The 15320-nt window shown below is 60.4% G+C and overlaps 2 protein-coding genes across 6 annotated transcripts in view; one reads left to right on the forward strand and one right to left on the reverse strand.

The window, feature by feature from the left end:
* Positions 1–673: 673 nt before the first annotated feature.
* On the forward strand, positions 674–11640 carry KCTD17 (potassium channel tetramerization domain containing 17). Of its 5 annotated transcripts, none has more exons than XM_082350815.1 (7): positions 723–1020; positions 2208–2316; positions 4624–4715; positions 5676–5771; positions 7537–7662; positions 9044–9131; positions 9321–10910. In XM_082350815.1, the coding sequence occupies exons 1-7, from the start codon at positions 778–780 to the stop codon at positions 9686–9688; spliced, it is 1122 nt and encodes a 373-aa protein (XP_082206941.1). In that variant the 5' UTR covers positions 723–777; the 3' UTR covers positions 9689–10910. The 5 variants fall into 5 exon arrangements, with proteins under 5 accessions (XP_082206939.1, XP_082206942.1, XP_082206941.1 ...); XM_082350814.1 differs by having other exon boundaries at positions 729–1020; positions 10767–11640; XM_082350813.1 differs by having other exon boundaries at positions 674–1020; positions 9044–10910.
* A 2616-nt stretch (positions 11641–14256) lies between these two features.
* TMPRSS6 (transmembrane serine protease 6) overlaps positions 14257–15320 on the reverse strand; it is a gene marked incomplete at its 5' end in the record, with an annotated part of 32403 nt that continues 31339 nt past the window's right edge. The window contains 1 exon segment of the mRNA XM_082350812.1: positions 14257–15067. Coding sequence (XP_082206938.1) covers positions 14909–15067 — 159 coding nt within the window. The 3' untranslated portion in view covers positions 14257–14908.

Below are 15320 nucleotides of genomic sequence, written 5' to 3' on the forward strand. Positions count from 1 at the left end.
CTTCCTCCCGAGAAATCTTTCCCAAGGAGCAGGAAAGGGGCCTTGGTGGTGGAAATGCACTTGGAACCCACCTGGGCTCATGCCAGCCTGCCACTCACCAGCTGTGTGAGCCCAGCAGGTCACTTCACTTCTGTGTCCTCATCTGTAAAATGGATACAGTAACAGCGACCTCACAGCGCTGCTAAGAGCACCAATGAATACTATTGGGTTGGCCAAACAGTTCATTTGGGTTTTCCGTAAGATGTTACGGAAAAACCCGAACGAACTGTTTGGCCAAGCCAATATAATAGATGCATAAAGCATCTGGAATATAGAAGGTGCTGAGCCAACTTTCAAGCCCGACTGTGTGGTCCTCAAAGAATTTATGTGGGGAAAGAACCCAGCTCTCCTCACCCCCTCCCACCCCCAAAGGCAGAATGAAAGAATATTAGAAAACAGATACAGGTAAATGCTATAGGAATTTGGGGAGGGAGAAGTTTCTTTTCCTGTCAGCTGTTTGATAACCCAAACTGGACAAAGGGAAAACAATGTGGAGACCAAATGGGAGGATCGCTGATTTGGGGTATCACTATTTTCCCAGTGACCTCGAACTGGACCTTCCCCAAACACAGAATAACTTGGCCAAAGAGCTTTTTAAGAAACTCCCGTTTGTAGGCCTCCCAGGAAGGGCAAAGTAGGGTGGGGCTGGAGAAGGCGGGATAGAGGGCGTTGGCTGACCCTCACCCCTGGCCACACTCAGGGGCTGTAGGCGGGGAGGCGCGGACTACAACTCCCGGCATGCCCAGCGCGCGGTACATGCCCGCCTCCAGCCGCCTTGCCGGGAGGATGCAGACGCTGGGAAGAGCGATGAGGATGGAGGCCCGCGAGGCAGCGCCGCCGGCGGGGGCGGGCGGCTGGAGCAAGTGGGTGAGGCTCAACGTGGGGGGCACGGTGTTCTTGACCACCCGGCAAACGCTGTGCCGCGAGCAGAAGTCCTTCCTCAGCCGCCTGTGCCAGGGGGAAGAGCTGCAGTCTGACCGGGTGAGGCCCGCGGGGTGGGCGGCGGTCGGGGATCCTTAGCTCGCCGGAATCTGGTTGTCCAGCCTGGCCCCCCCGCGGGGCTGGAAACCCGGCTGGGTTTATTTCCGAAGAGCTGGAGGCGGGAAGAACTGGCCGGAGGAGGGGAGAAGGAAATGGATCGGAGAGTGAGGGATGTGCCCATTGCCGTGGCAACAGGACAACGCCGGGCTGCGGCCATTTGGAGTTTTTGAGCGCTGATCTGAGCTCCCAACCCAGGAGGCTGATGGATGGGGAGTCTCCCCCTCCTTTGGGGCTGTGGGGAGAGACAGACACCTAGGGCATTCTCTCCTGCCCAAACTGGACTCCTGCACCACGGAAGGAGTTACTGAGTCTGCTTCTCCCCACCTCCCTGCCCTTTGGGGTATGGGTAGCCTTGGGGTACAGGGAGCTGGGTGGAGAAATCCCGGGGTGCCTTCTCAGCTGGGCTTCATCAGGTAGGAGCGTTGGCCTGGGGCACCATTTGTGGGTTCCCATCTCAGCTCTGCTGCAAACCTCCTGCATGACCTTGGGTCAAACCCTTCCCTGCTCAGCCTCCTGTCTGTAACCCCAGGGGGCTGGCCTGGCGATGACCTCTAAGGTCCCCTCTCTCCTGTTTCCGGAACCTCTGATGCTGTGACCTTGGGCAAGTCCCCTCACCTGGTGGAGTCTCCGTTTTCTCTCTGTAGAGTTGTATTGATGCCTGCTCTGCCTCCCTGCAGGCTGAGGGTATCCAATGAGATAGTGGCTCTTTTGGAAACTTGTAAACATCCCCAGAATGACAGGGGATCTGGTGGAGACAGTGTAGGGCTGGCTTCAGGGAATAACCTCTAAGAGGGACAATTCCTGAGCCCTACGCTGGGTCAGGTGCCACTCAGACCTCACTGGATGCTCACAGTGCTCCCCAGTATGGGAAAGAAGAGGGTGGCTCCGAGGGGCCAAATCACTGGCCCAAGGTCACACAGTCAGGAAAAGGCAGAGGCAGGATTTGAACCTAGGTGTATCTGACCCCAAAGCCTTTTTACTCCATCAGGACACTCTGTTCTGGGGAAGAGCAGACACTCCGCCCCCTCCCGCCCTCCCTCTGATCCTTTACTGGGACTGAAGTGAGAGGTCAGGCAGGGGAGCGGGGCTCACTCTTCTCTCACTGCCTGTGCCCCTCGCCTTTGTAGGATGAGACTGGGGCCTACCTCATCGACCGTGACCCCACCTACTTCGGGCCCATCCTCAACTTCCTCCGGCATGGCAAGCTGGTGCTGGACAAGGACATGGCTGAGGAGGGTGAGTTGGTCCAGGGGGCTGGCCGGGGCCCACGTCCTAGCCCTGCCCTCTGCAGTCTGCCAGGGCCTCCTGTGGAGGTCCAAAGCCATTTCTGCCGTCCTTAGGGGACATCTGCTTTCTTCCATGTTTCCTGCTTCTTCTCATTCCTGACAGGACTGAATCCCAAAGCCTGTGCCCAGGCTGAGCCTAGGGACTGTGCCAAGGTGACTGGCCCATGCTTCCACTGGGTGCTGCTGGCGAGGTGACAGAAACACCGAAGCAGAGGATAGAGGGAGCCAGTGAGGCTGGGCAGGGATGCCCTTTCCCCTGGCCTTCTGGGAAGCCAGTTGTGGGTGGAGATGGCCATGGGGAGAGGTGTGGCTCTCTTTCTCTGGGTGATGGGGTATCTCAGATGCCTGGTGAGGGCTCACGGTCAGCAGGTGGGTGCAGTGGGTGACTTCTCGCCCAGATCCGGCAGCCCCTGCAGCACAGTTGTGGGTGGAGGCAGGGGTGGGCGGAGCCTGCTCTCCAGCAGGGGTTTGGTCCCTCCCAGGCCTGGCTGGCTGAGGCCCTGTAGATGCCCACTTCCGGGCCCAGCAGACAGTGGGGAGCCATGCCTGGGAGAAAGGCTTGTTGGCAGAGCCCCTGCCAGGAGCAGGGGTGCCAAGTCCACTTTTCCTTAGGGCACAGAGTGTGGCTCTGGGTCACCTGACCCAGCCAGGCCAGCTTGGACATGTCACTTCTCCTTTCTGAGTCTCCACTTGTGTATATAAAGGAGGGGCGGTGATCTACATTAGGGACATGTTCTGGGAAAACAGATGTCATGAGTCCCGGGGCTTGTACCCTGGCGGTGTCTAGCACAGCCCCTCCCTCCTCACTCGGGCCCACGGTCTTCCCTCCTGACCCCTGTGGGACACAGTGATCTAGAAGCCAGGTAGCTCCCCAGAAGGCCACAGCTTCAAAATCAGAGCCCGCTGTAGGCGTCGTCTCTGCGGAGCCCCACAGCTTTCCCGGCAGCCCCTGGGACAGCAGCTACCATGGGCGTGGCCTGGGCCCAGGAGTAGGTCCCATGGGGAGGGGAGGTAAACACTCCAGCGTCACGGCCAACACCTGTTTACAGGTTCTGGGTTTGTCAAACCTTGGCACTCCCAGCACCTTTAGACAGGGCTACAGCCCCGATCCAAGGGGCCAGGGGATCCAGGAGGAAACTGACTAGTTGTGTGACACCTGGAAAGTCACTTATCCCTCTGTGCCTCCATGCCCGCATCTGTGGAACGGGGTGACAATAGCACCCACCTTGCTGAGCTGCTGTGAGGATAAAAGGAGCTAATGCAAGTGCGTCACTTAGCACGGTGCCTGGCACTGAGGACCCGTGATGCAGAGTTAGTTGTCTGTCATCTGCAGGGCTCCACGGGGGGCATCCTGGCGGTAGCACTCACTCACTGCCTCCTCTGTATTAGGTGGGTGTGGGCGCCGGGGACATCAGACATGGGCCCTGTCCCCGGGGAGCCCAGAGTCCAGTCATGGAAAGGACAGGAAGTGTCTCTGCCCCGCAGGAGCTTTGGGGAGTCCGAAGGCCAAGGGCTGTCCCCTTCACTGGAGAGCGCACTCGCTCAGTCTCTAAGACTCTCAGTCTCCTTAACTGTATGGGGACAATAACGCCTGCTTCCTCCATGACCCTGGGGCTTGTGGCGAGCACAGGAGGGGCTTTGCAAACTGTGAAGTGTAGTGATTGGAGAGATGCACATGCACAAAGATCATGCATTTAGAAGGCAGAGGAACTTGAGTGTGAATCCCAGCTCTGCCGAGTGCCAGGTGTGTGGCCTTGCACAGCTGCTGCTTTGCCTGGTCCTCGGTTTCCCTGTTTGTTCAGTGGGGGTGATGAAAGTACCTACTTCTTGTGATGAGAATTAACTGCGGTAAAGAGTGTAACATACCTGGTACGGTGCCTGGCACTTAACGTGTGCTTCATAAATGGGAACACGTAATCGGGGGCCAGCCAAGCCCCTTCTCACTGTGGCATAGGGTCCAGTCCCAGCGGGCCCACTGCCTCTGGCTAGCCCCAGACTAGAGGACTGGCAGCCACCCCTGGGTCACTGTGCTCAGCACAGCGGGGATATAGTGCCACTGAATGGCAGCCTCTCAGTCCTGCTACAGAGAGTGTGGGGCCCAAGGAAGGACGTGTTCCCTCTTGCCTGACCCCTGAACTCAGAGGCTTATCACCCTTGTGTGACTGGAGCAGGGGGTGGAGGTGGAGGGGACAAGGTGAGAACGGGGCGCGGGGGCAGTGGGAGTGACGGGGGTGGGGTGCTGCTCTGTCTGTGCCAGGGGTCCTGGAGGAAGCGGAGTTCTACAACATCGGCCCGCTGATCCGCATCATCAAAGACCGGATGGAGGAGAAGGATTATACCGTCACACAGGTCGGGGGGCTGCAGGGCAGCGGGCCAGCATCCCTGGCCAGGGCAGGGGGTGGCGGGGACGGGGGAGGGGGGTCAGGAGGAAGGTTGGGAGAGGCAGAGCTAGTTTTCCTTGGGGAGGCCAAGCTCTCCTGTAAGGGGAGGAGTGGTTGTCCAGCTCCCAAACCGTTCAACAAAGCCCCAGACTGGGAGACGGACTCTGGGTTCTTTCCCTGCCTCGGCTCTGTTTGCTGTGTGACCTTGGGCCAATCACACCCCTCTCTGGACCTTGATTTCCTCTTGTGGAATATAGAGGTGCTGAGAACTGCCCACCCTTCCCTTCCTCCCAGGCAAAATGGGGTCATTGTGGAGGTACAGGGGGCCCTATGGGAGGCAATGTGGGATTATTACATCGTCCACTTCATGGGCTCAGGTGGTCCCCTGGAAGTCATGGCACAAGCTTCTGGAGCTGGCGTTTCTGAGCTTGGACCCTAGGCCTAAGTGGCCAAGCTGTAGGAGGAGCTGGAGAGATTCTCTGCCCACCCTGGGGGAGACGTGGAGGGTGGGAAATGGGTCGTGAGGCACCGTCTCCCAGCCCCAGGAGATTGAAGAGAGGGTGCCCCGCGTCCCCTGGAGGACCTGCCCCAGGATGTCCCCTAAGCCCCTCCTCCTTTCCCACTTGTATCACCTCTGTTCCAATTCTGGCTCTGCTACTCTTTAGCTGGGTGACCTTGGGCAAGTAACTGACCCTCTCTGAACTTCCATGAACATCCCATAACTCCAAGGGTTTTTGGAGGCATTAAGTGAGAACATGCACGTCGAGTGCCTGGCACATAGTAGGTACTCAGAACATGGCTCCCATCTCCCCTCCCCCACTTCTGTCCTTCTTAGGGGTAGATGGTGGGGGGAGGACAGGTGCTCTTCCCACCCCCAGGGTGCCTGGCGCTCCCACAGGTGCCCTCCACGTCGCCCCTCTGCCTGCAGGTCCCACCCAAGCACGTGTACCGCGTGCTGCAGTGCCAGGAGGAGGAGCTCACGCAGATGGTCTCCACCATGTCCGACGGCTGGCGCTTCGAGCAGGTGGGCTGGGCCACACCCCCAGGCAAAGCAGGCCCCTCCCTTCCCGCAGCCCCAGCCTTGGGGTGCCCACTGCAGCCCCCACCCGGGGTCTTAAGAGAGACTAAACAAGATTAAGAAAGGCCGCACTTGGCAGCAGACTGACCAGGAAGGAGAGAGGCGGGAAGCCCCGCTGGCCACAGGGCAGCTCCCGAGAATCATCTTTAATGGGAGTCCTCCCAGCAACCAGGTAGTGGTCTACACTGTAGTGTGTGAGTCTCTGGCCCCCAAGCGACAGCTCTGGTGCGAGGAGACAAGATCCACATAGGAGAGTGGAGGTCCCCTTGGGGCCACACCTCGTGTAACAATTCCATAGGCATAGATTCCAGGTCCCCGCGAGGGACATGCCCAGTTCCAAGCATTGCCACATTCAGGGGAGCCCAGAGCAGCGGCTTCCCATGAGGTATTTATGGTGACCTGTACTTCCTCCCAGTACCTACGTAGTTTACCACCAGGAGAGATTTTTATCATAAACGGTGTTGCCCTGGTAATGCAGCTGACGTCACACCTCTCTCAGGTTTCCAGAGGATCAGAGCCAGCAAGTTAACCCAAGGTCAAATTTGCCCTTAGAGAAAGGGAAGGGTTGGGTTACCCTTTATCCATACAAGCTCCCTTGCACCTGGAGGTTGAAGAAGGCCAGGCTTCCCAGGATGGCCGGGCAGGATGGAGGAACAAGCCCAGTCCAGGAGCCGGAAGCCTGGATTCATATCTAGGTCTCACCACTGACATGCTGTGTGATCTTGAGCAAGTCGTATCTCTCTGGGCCTCAGTTTTCCTAATCTGTGACATGGACCAGTAGTGCTTCCTTTGCAGGAATGTTGTGTAGATTAGAAAGACCATGGATAAAGTCCCTAGCCCAGGGTAGGGCTCTAAACATTGGAGCTAGCTAGCATCCTGTGAATTATTAGAAGCATTTAAGTCTATAGGACCCCTGAGAGGACTCGGGGTCCCAGATTCAAATCCTGAATTTGAATCCGCATTCAAATTCAGATTCTTCCTGGCTGTGGGACTTTACCACCTCTCCAAGCCTCATCTGCCAAAGGGGCTGATTTTTCCTCTCTATCTGCAGGATGAGGGTTCCTGGGGGCCGAATGAGACCCATCATGTGCAGGGCCTTTATCAGCCAGAAGGGGCCCTGCAGGTGTGGTTATTTTAGGGACCCCAGAACAAAGGTGGGGCCACTCTTGAAAGCCTAAGGGAGTCTCTGGCAATCGCATGGGCTCTCAAAGGCTGAGCAAGCATGTCAGGCACCACTGGCGTAAGGAACGGGCGACCTGTTCTACCTCTGCTTCCAACAGTGAACAGAATATTCTACGGAGCTCCACCAGGTCATGCCAACCCCATCCTGCAACCTGGTTCTGGGGCTGCCTCAGCCACATCTGGGACAGAGGGAGACAGCCTGCCCGTTACAGGCCTCTGCCTGCTTTTAGGACGTTGCCTGCGAGATATGGGAGAGGAACAGCAGTGATAATCCTCCTTCTCTAAGGATCAGGTCCAGCCAAGCCATGTGGGGAGGCTGGCCCTGGAAATAGACCAGAGGCATAGGTGTGTGGGGGGGGGGGGTTGGGGGAGAGGACTCTGACTTTGCGCCAGAGGTGTCCTCTGGAAACCCAGGGATGGGCCTGAACGGAACAGCAAGATCAGGGCACAGTTGACAAGTGCCAGTGTCCGCCCACCCCGTCCCCTCAACCCCATCCTATCGTTTTCTCCCCATGCTCCGCCCCTCCAGCTGGTGAACATCGGCTCCTCCTACAACTACGGCAGCGAGGACCAGGCAGAGTTCCTGTGCGTGGTGTCCAAGGAGCTGTACAGCTCCCCGCACGGGCTGAGCTCCGAGTCCAGCCGCAAAACCAAGGTGAGCCCTCTGCCAAAACCAAGGGCAGCCTCTTCCCTGCCCCGACCTCGGCCTCCCTGCCTTTCCTCCCTCCCCTCGCTGCCCTCCACCTAGCCATCCGTGCTTCTTTTTCCCTCCCGCTGCACACGCCTGATCCCCTGGTCACAGCCGATGCCATCCATCCCATGCCACCCACCGTCCTGCCTGCTCACGCCAGTTACCCAGGCCCAGACTTGGGGGGCAATGAGATGAGATTATCCCCAGGGCGCGGCGAGAGTGGACTTAGATGCCACTTGGATGGTGGTCACATGGTGGCCACGGGGCAGCATGGCACAAGGGGGAGTGCACCGGACTAGGGGTCTGGGCGTTGTGTGAGCGCTCTGTGTGACCTAGGACAAGTCCCGCCCCCTCTGGGCACCTTGGTTGTGTTCTCAGAGAAGTGAGAGGGGTGGACCACCAGCTTGGAACTTCTGGGATCCAAAGGGCCAATTCATTTCCCAGGGGCCTGGGCTGGGGCAGGGAAGCCGAATCCGCTAATCCTGCCCCTCCCGCAGGCTCCCTCCTAGGACTCAGCAGCAGAGGGGCCTGGAGCCCTTGGGGTCCGGCCCTGTGTCTCCACCCTGGCCTGTGAGGCAGTATCAGCTGGCTGGGGGGAGGGGGCTAATCGGAGGTCCTGCCAGCCTGGACCCAGAGCCGATCGGAAGCCTGAGGGGCCTTTGGTAGGACCAGTGGGGCAGGCAGCTAGGCAGGCTGGGAAGAAGGGAGACCGTTCCTTCTTAGGAGCCTGTCCCTATGTGCTGGAGACTTAGGAACTCCGCTTCCCGTCTGGCTGTCTGCCTCCCTGGGCTGACTTCCCCTGCCCACCCCACCCCCATCGGGGCCAGTGGCCGGCACGGCCTTGCAAGGGTGCAAGGTGAGCTTCCCGCTCCTGCCTCTCTGGGAGAGACCTCAGGACCTGGGATGCCAGAGCCTGGTGCTGACATCTCAGATCTGGCTGGTGTCTGCCCTGGGCCTTCCCTGGCCTCACTTTGACTCTGGGTCGGTCCTCCTAAAACGAGGCCTACCCAGGCAGCCCTCAAGGCTACCCTAGCCACACACCCACCCCCTTCCTCTTACACCCCTCACCTAGCCTTGCTCCACGTCCCAGCAGCCAGGCCGATCCGGGAGCATCCTCAGCAGGACCCCACGCTCTGCTGGTTCCCCCAGGCCCCTCCCAGGCTTCCCAAGGGATCCGACAAGATGCCCCAGCTTCTGTGGCTGTAGCGCTCATCTCCCCGGGAGGTCCCCCTTGCCCATCCCCTTCACGCTGAGATGGGGGCCTGCGGGGACGGCCACCAGCGGGCCCTGGCCCCCTCGTTAGCTCTGCGCTCTTTCTTCCCTGGGTCTGCCGGCTGGTTCACAGCGCGCGGAGGAGCAGCTGGAGGAGCGACAGCAGGAGGTGGAGGTGGAGGTGGCACAGGTGCAGGTGGAGGCAGATGCACAGGAGAAAGGTGCAGCCAACCCCCAAGGAGAACGATTGCTAATAAAAGCCGGTGCCTCCCGCCCGCTCCCGGCTGGAGCCCGCCGCAGAACCTGGGGTCCCGGGACGGCCGAGGGGGGCGGGCCCACCAGGGTTAGCTCAGCCGCGTGCCTGGCGCCTCACCTGCATAACCATCCCTTCTCTCACTTTCTCTTTGCAGCCCAGCCATCTCAGGATCCCGCTAACCTTTTCTCCCTCTCACCACCGCCTCCTCCTCCTCCTCCGCTTCCCGCCGGAGGTCCTGCCTCATCTTCATCCACCTCTTCTTCCTCCTGGATCTCATCTACACCCTGCCTCTTCCCTCTCTGCCCCTGTCCGGGTTTTCTCTCTGCCTGCTCACACCTCCATCCCGGGGCTGCTGTGGTCCCAGCCTCCTGTGCCCTCCACCCAGGTGCCCCGGCCCCGCATCCCAGAGCATCCCGCCTGCCGCCTCCTGCACCCCTTCTGGCACCTCCCGCCTCCAGGCCCGGGGAGGAGGGGCACAGCTGCACCTCCTTGGTGCCCGCCGACCCCGCCGGGCACATCTGAGGTCGGGCCGCCCTGCTGCAGCGCCTCACCTCCTCGCCTCCTCCTCACGTTTCCTCCTTGCAGGTTCCTGTCTGCACCCCCTCAGACCTGAGGCTGCGCTTGCAGTAAGGGCTTCTCCGGGCCCCTCGCCCGCCCCCAGCGCTGCCATGCCTGGTTTGTAGCTTGGCAGAGCTGGAGGGAGGGGCGGAAGCCAAGAGGGTGCTCAGCTCTTCTTTTTTGGACTTGAGCCGGACTTCCGGCTGATTTTCTCCCCTCCCCCAAGTTTCTCAGCCTATCTTGGCCTTGGGGATGCAGCTCTGAGATGAGACAAAAGGGGGAGGAAATTCTTTCCCACCTGCCCATCAGCATCAGAGCCACGCTGGGAAGGAGGGAAGGGAGACGGAAGCCAGGGGCCCTGACCTCATCCCTGCACGCTCAGGAGCTTCTGCGTCACAGCCTCGAGGCACTGGGTTGCCTATTTCTGCGGGGGTGGGAAGGACAGGCCACACTTGGATTCCCTTGGCCTAGGAGGAGTCAGCCGGAGCTGGCTGAGGATCGGGCTGTGGCAGAAAAAGCCCTGGCCAGGTGCCCACAAGCCCCCACTCAGTCTTATCTGCCTGCCGTCTGACCTTGGGCAATTCACTGTCCCTCTTTGGGCCACAGTTACCTCTAAAATGGGAACGGACGGCTGCTCTCTGTGACCTTCTGCCTGCGACAGTGCTGACCAGCCTCTGGGCCTTGACCCGCTGGCCAGGGTCTCGGCAGAACGTGTCCTAGGCAGCCACCCCCCGGCCCAAGACAGGGCGCGGGGCTCCCGGATGGGCGAGCCGGGGCCTCTCCCTGCTCCCCCTCCTCCTCAGCTCTGAATCCACTTTTTCTGGGCCTCAGCCCCCCTCCTTCCTCCCAGAAAGGACCTCGTGACTCACCTGACTCTTTCTCTCTCCCTCTCTCCCCACCCCTCCCTCCCTCCATTCCAATCTCCTCTCTGCCCTTCTCCTGGCCCTGCACTACCCCCTCCTCACCGGCCTCACCCTCTCATCCTCCTCCCGGTGTTCTGACCACCCCCCACCCCGTCTCCCTGCCCCCTCTTATTTTCTAGCTGTTACAAGCCAGAGGCACCCGGATGTGAGGCCCCAGATCGCCTCCAGGGACTTGGGGTTCCGTTCTGAAATCCTTTATTTTTGTACCACGGGGTGGGCCCCCAGCCCGAGGCGGAGGAAGAGCTCTCCCCGCTGTCACCTCTGTCTACACCTGCGGGGCTGTGACTTACCCCTGCCTCCGGGGGCCGGGTGGGGGCCCACTGGTACCTCGCAAGGCCTGATGTGGGCCCTGGGACCCCTGGGCAGAGCCACCTGCCGGTGGCCAGAGTGTGGCGCTGTCCAGCTGTATCTCCCAGGCCCCTACGTCCCATCCCCCAGGTCCCCCAGCTGCATGGCAGATACGCTCCCCCACCAGCCCAGTCACATCACCTCCTTGAGCCTTAGTCTCCCTGTCTGTCAAATGGGTTCACTTCCTGCCCTACCTACCTCAGGTTTGTTGTGAGGTTACCAAGAGGAGCAAAGGTCCGCGAAAGCCCTCAGGGAGGGCACAAAGCGCAGACTCGGACCTGCCTGGCCCAGGATGGAGGTTGAGGGATTGGTGGGGGATGAAGGGTGTGGGGTTAGCCCTGTTGAAGGAGGGGATGGGTGACTCGGCCTTCACCTTGGCTGCTCCCCACCCCCTTGCTGTCTGTACTGCTGGGTGCACAGTGCCCTGGCCAGGAGGAGGGCAGGCATTGGTTCAGCAGGGGCAGCGGAGCCACCCAGGACCGGTCACAAGGGAAAGGGGGACACTCCTCCCTCTGCCCAAGGGAGAGTCTGGGGTGGCAGGGGCTGAGCAAGGGGCACCTCCTGCGCTTATGGCCTCCCCAGCTGGATACTTGCTTCTCGGCGGTGTCCAACCCCACCGTGTAATAAAACCTGAAGAAACAGCCAGCCTGGCTGTCTCCCTCTCTTTCTCTGGGCCACGTTTGGGGACAGAGGCTAAACTTAAGGTGGTGCAGACAACCCGGAGGTAATGGGGCTTTTTCATAAAGCCCAGGGACCCTGCCCTGTTGTCACTCTCCCGGTGTGTTGGGGGGAGGAGCATCCCGGTTGGATCCTGTATCCCGTGGCCGGACACCGAGGGTACCAACTCTGCCTTGCTGGGTGAACTCTGGAAAGTACCTTGCCCTCTCTGGGCCTCAGTTTCCTCAACAGTAAAGTGAGGGGTTGGACCAGGTGACTTCTAAGGCCCCGCCCCCTGGAGTCACGCAGGTCTCTTCCGGCCTCCAGGCAGACCTAGATTAGCTGGGGTACTGAGGGCTAGGCAACTGGGCCTCTGGGAATCAGAATACCAGGTCCTCCCAAGCCTGGCTCCCTGCATCCCAATTCCCAGTCTCACCTCACCATTCAGGTAAGGTGCTCTGCTTCCTGGCTTCACCCTGCCACCTCTGCTCCCTCCTAACCTAGCAGGACGTCCCCTCTGCTTCCTGCTGTGATACCTTCGGGTCACCTCCACCCTCTGCCCCAAGTCCTAGGAAGTACAACCCCCAGTCTCCCCTCCATCTTCTCTCAGAGTCTGACTGGACCCCCACCCCACCTGGCCAGTTCCTTCACCTCCCGGGTCCTACTGAGTGTCTGCCTTGCTCCCCAGCCCCGCCCCCCAGCAATTCAGCGCTGCCGGGGGACATCTCTGCAAAGCAGTGCTCCTCTTGACCGAGGTCCTCCCCAGCCCACTCAGCAGTCCGGGGGGACCTCACCACTCTCCCTGGGGCCACTCGGCTCTCTGAAGTTGACCTTGCTTTTTGTGTCCAGCTTTGCTTGCAAAAGAGTCACCAGGAGCTTTGTTAAAAGGACAGATTACCCCCTCCCCCCTAATTCCTACTAATTAAGACTGGGGTAAGGCCATGAATTTGCATTTTAGCAAAGCACCCTCCAGCAGTGTTCTGCTCCCCCTCTGAGATCCCTGAGAGGCCACCCGGGGTAGTCCTGCCCCCACCCCAAAGGTGTCCCCCCATAGCGTCTGCTCCATCTCCACAGGCCGGACCCAGCGGGTGGAGGGCTCCCCACACATGGATGCGATGGCCGTTCCCTGTCTACCTTTGAAAACCCTCTCGACACTAGGCCCCCTCCAAGGTTCCCCCATTCCTTCTCCTCCCAGCTAGGCTCCAAGAAAGACTTGTCCGCCCTTGACACCCCCTTCCTCGCCTCCAGCAGGGCCCGGCCCTGTAGGCCTCCCTGACCACTCCCACTCAGGCCACAGCCCTGGCCCCTAAGACTCCACCCCCCTCAGTTCCCCTCAGCCTCCTACTCCGGACCCGCACGTCTGCAGTCTGTGTCTCCCCCACCTCCTCGGTCTTCCCTGGACCACCTTCCTTGCAGGGTGGCTCTAAAATCCCTCCTCCAAACCTCTCTCAAGCTCCGCCTGCCTCCTGGACACCTCCCTCCCAGAAGCATCCCAAGTTCATGACACCTTCCCAGAGCTTTTCCCTCCCCAGGTGCCCTGGGTGGGAGTGGTCCTGGGTGACTCCTCCCTCACATCACCCCATCAACTGAGGCACCTGGAGGACAGTAAGGGTCCTTCGACCCTATGTCCATCCCCATCGCCCTGCTCGGTCCAGGCCCCATCCTCTTCTCCCTGGAATTCTGCAGTGGCCTCCTTACTGGCCTCCCTGCCTCCCACTTCCTCCAGGCTGGTACCGGTGGTGGTTCTAAGATGGGAATCCGTCCTGTGTCACTTCCCTGCTCTAGAGCCTTCCACAGCTCCCCAGAGCGCCCAGGGTCAATTCATAGCTCCATTCCAAGCTCTTTGCCATCTAATCTCAGTTTGACCCTCCCCATGCATTCCTTTTTAGCCCCACCACCACCCCTGCCAACCTCTGTTCCAACTAAAAACAACTTACTATTCCCTAACAGGCCACTGACTTTGGGGACTGTTGCCTTTGCACATGCTGTTCCCCTGCCTGGAATGCTCTTCCCCACCTTGGCCACCTTTGAACCCCAACTCAAGTCTCCTCCAGGCAGCCTTCCCGAGTTGCAGGCTACCCCAAAGCCCCTTCACCCTGGATCAGCGTCCCCACCCCTCCCGAGATCAGGAGCCAAGTTCTGTGCAGCTCTGTGACCCCAGTGCGGCCCTTGGCACGTGGTAGGAGCCTGTGAGCTGCTTGCTGAATAAATGACTCAGAATGCAGAGGCAGTGCCGTGCCAGAGGGGAAGTGGTAGCCTGGGAATCAGGAGATAGGGCTTCCGCTCCAGGCTCCACTCCTGACCCCTCCCTGGTGCGATCATGAGACTCTCTGCCCCTCAGCTTCCTTCCAAGCTTCCAGAAGGAGCGCATCACTTGTCCAGCCCTCACTCTGACCTGAGGGGCACCAAACCATTGCCTTCCTGGGGTTGCTCCCTGGACCTAGGCAGCTGCCCTGGAGGCCACCGCTGTCCCCACTGACCCCCCCCCCCCCCCGCCTTGGCCTTCTGGACGCTTAGCCAACAGGCTGAGCAGATAACAGGGGCTGCTCAGTCAAAGGCATGAGATTGGTGCCCAGGGCCCCATTCAATCCCCAGAACAGGACCTCAGGTCAGACAGCTTTATTCCACAGGGCAGTTGAGCTCACCTCCAGGTGAGAATGGGCAGTGAAGGCCCAAGGAACAGGTAGGCGTGGGAGGACCCTGGACCTGGGGCTCCCCACCCTTTGGCCTGCAGTGGCGGCTGGCCCACTTGGCCGTCTCCAGGGCTCTGAGGGCCCTTCCTGCGGGGGCACCTTCCTCCCCCACCCCTCAAGTTAGGCCAAGGGCTTCAAAGACTGGAATCTGCTGTCTGGAGAGGATGCTGTCCCAGCAGCCTCTGCGCTGGGGCGGGGGCAGGCGGGGGGCCCGGCAGCCACATGATTGCTGCTCAACTCTTCCCCACCAAAGTCAGCAGCGGAGGAAGGGGAAGGAGAAGAGAGAATCAGGAGGGGACAGGCTGGACGCGAGCCCCCCCAGCCGGGCCTGGTGACCATCCCAGGCCCTCAGGGTAAGTCTTGACCACCAGCTGATGGCCCTTCTCCCTCCTTGTGTCCTCACTGGGGCAGATGTCAGGCAACAGGTTGGGGGAGAGGAGAGACACCACCTCCTGTCCCCACGGGGCCCTGCCACCGGCAGAATACTTGCTCCCCTGCCTGGTGGGTGCCCTGGGCTCTCTGAGTCCAAGAGGTGGGCCCTTGCTCTGCGGGGGGGCAGCTCCTCAGGTCAGCACCTGCTGGATCCAACCAATCACACCTGTGATGCGGGTGTAGACGCCAAAATAGTTGGGCCGGCCACAGCCCAGACCCCAGCTGACCAGCCCCGCCAGGAACCAGCGGCCACTGGGCTCCTTGCACACCAGCGGGCCGCCCGAGTCACCCTGTAAGAGGGGAAGAGACAGGGCCATGTCAGGGTAGAGGCGGCCCCTTCCAGGCAAGGGTCCCGACTGCTGGGGATGTTCTGAGTGACACATCCCCTTTGGAAGCCTCCGATAAATGGAGGGAGCCCAGACCAGCCCAGCCTGGCCTCCAGCAGGGCCTGGCTTTCGTGGAAGTGTGGATGTGTGTCCCCATGCCCTGCCCAGCTCCGCCTGCCTTCTGTGGGCTCCGTCTAGTCCTCTCTGCTGGGTCACT

This window comes from Balaenoptera borealis, assembly GCF_965194805.1.
Source record: "Balaenoptera borealis genome assembly, chromosome: 13".
NCBI classification, from domain to species: Eukaryota; Metazoa; Chordata; class Mammalia; order Artiodactyla; family Balaenopteridae; genus Balaenoptera; species Balaenoptera borealis.

Coding starts and splice junctions, on each gene's coding strand:
- KCTD17 (XM_082350813.1), top strand. CDS start 778: ATGCCCAGCGCGCGGTACATGCCCGCCTCCAGCCGCCTTGCCGGGAGG. Junction 1,021..2,207: donor AAGAGCTGCAGTCTGACCGG/GTGAGGCCCGCG, acceptor TCGCCTTTGTAG/GATGAGACTGGGGCCTACCT. Junction 5,772..7,536: donor ACGGCTGGCGCTTCGAGCAG/GTGGGCTGGGCC, acceptor CCGCCCCTCCAG/CTGGTGAACATCGGCTCCTC.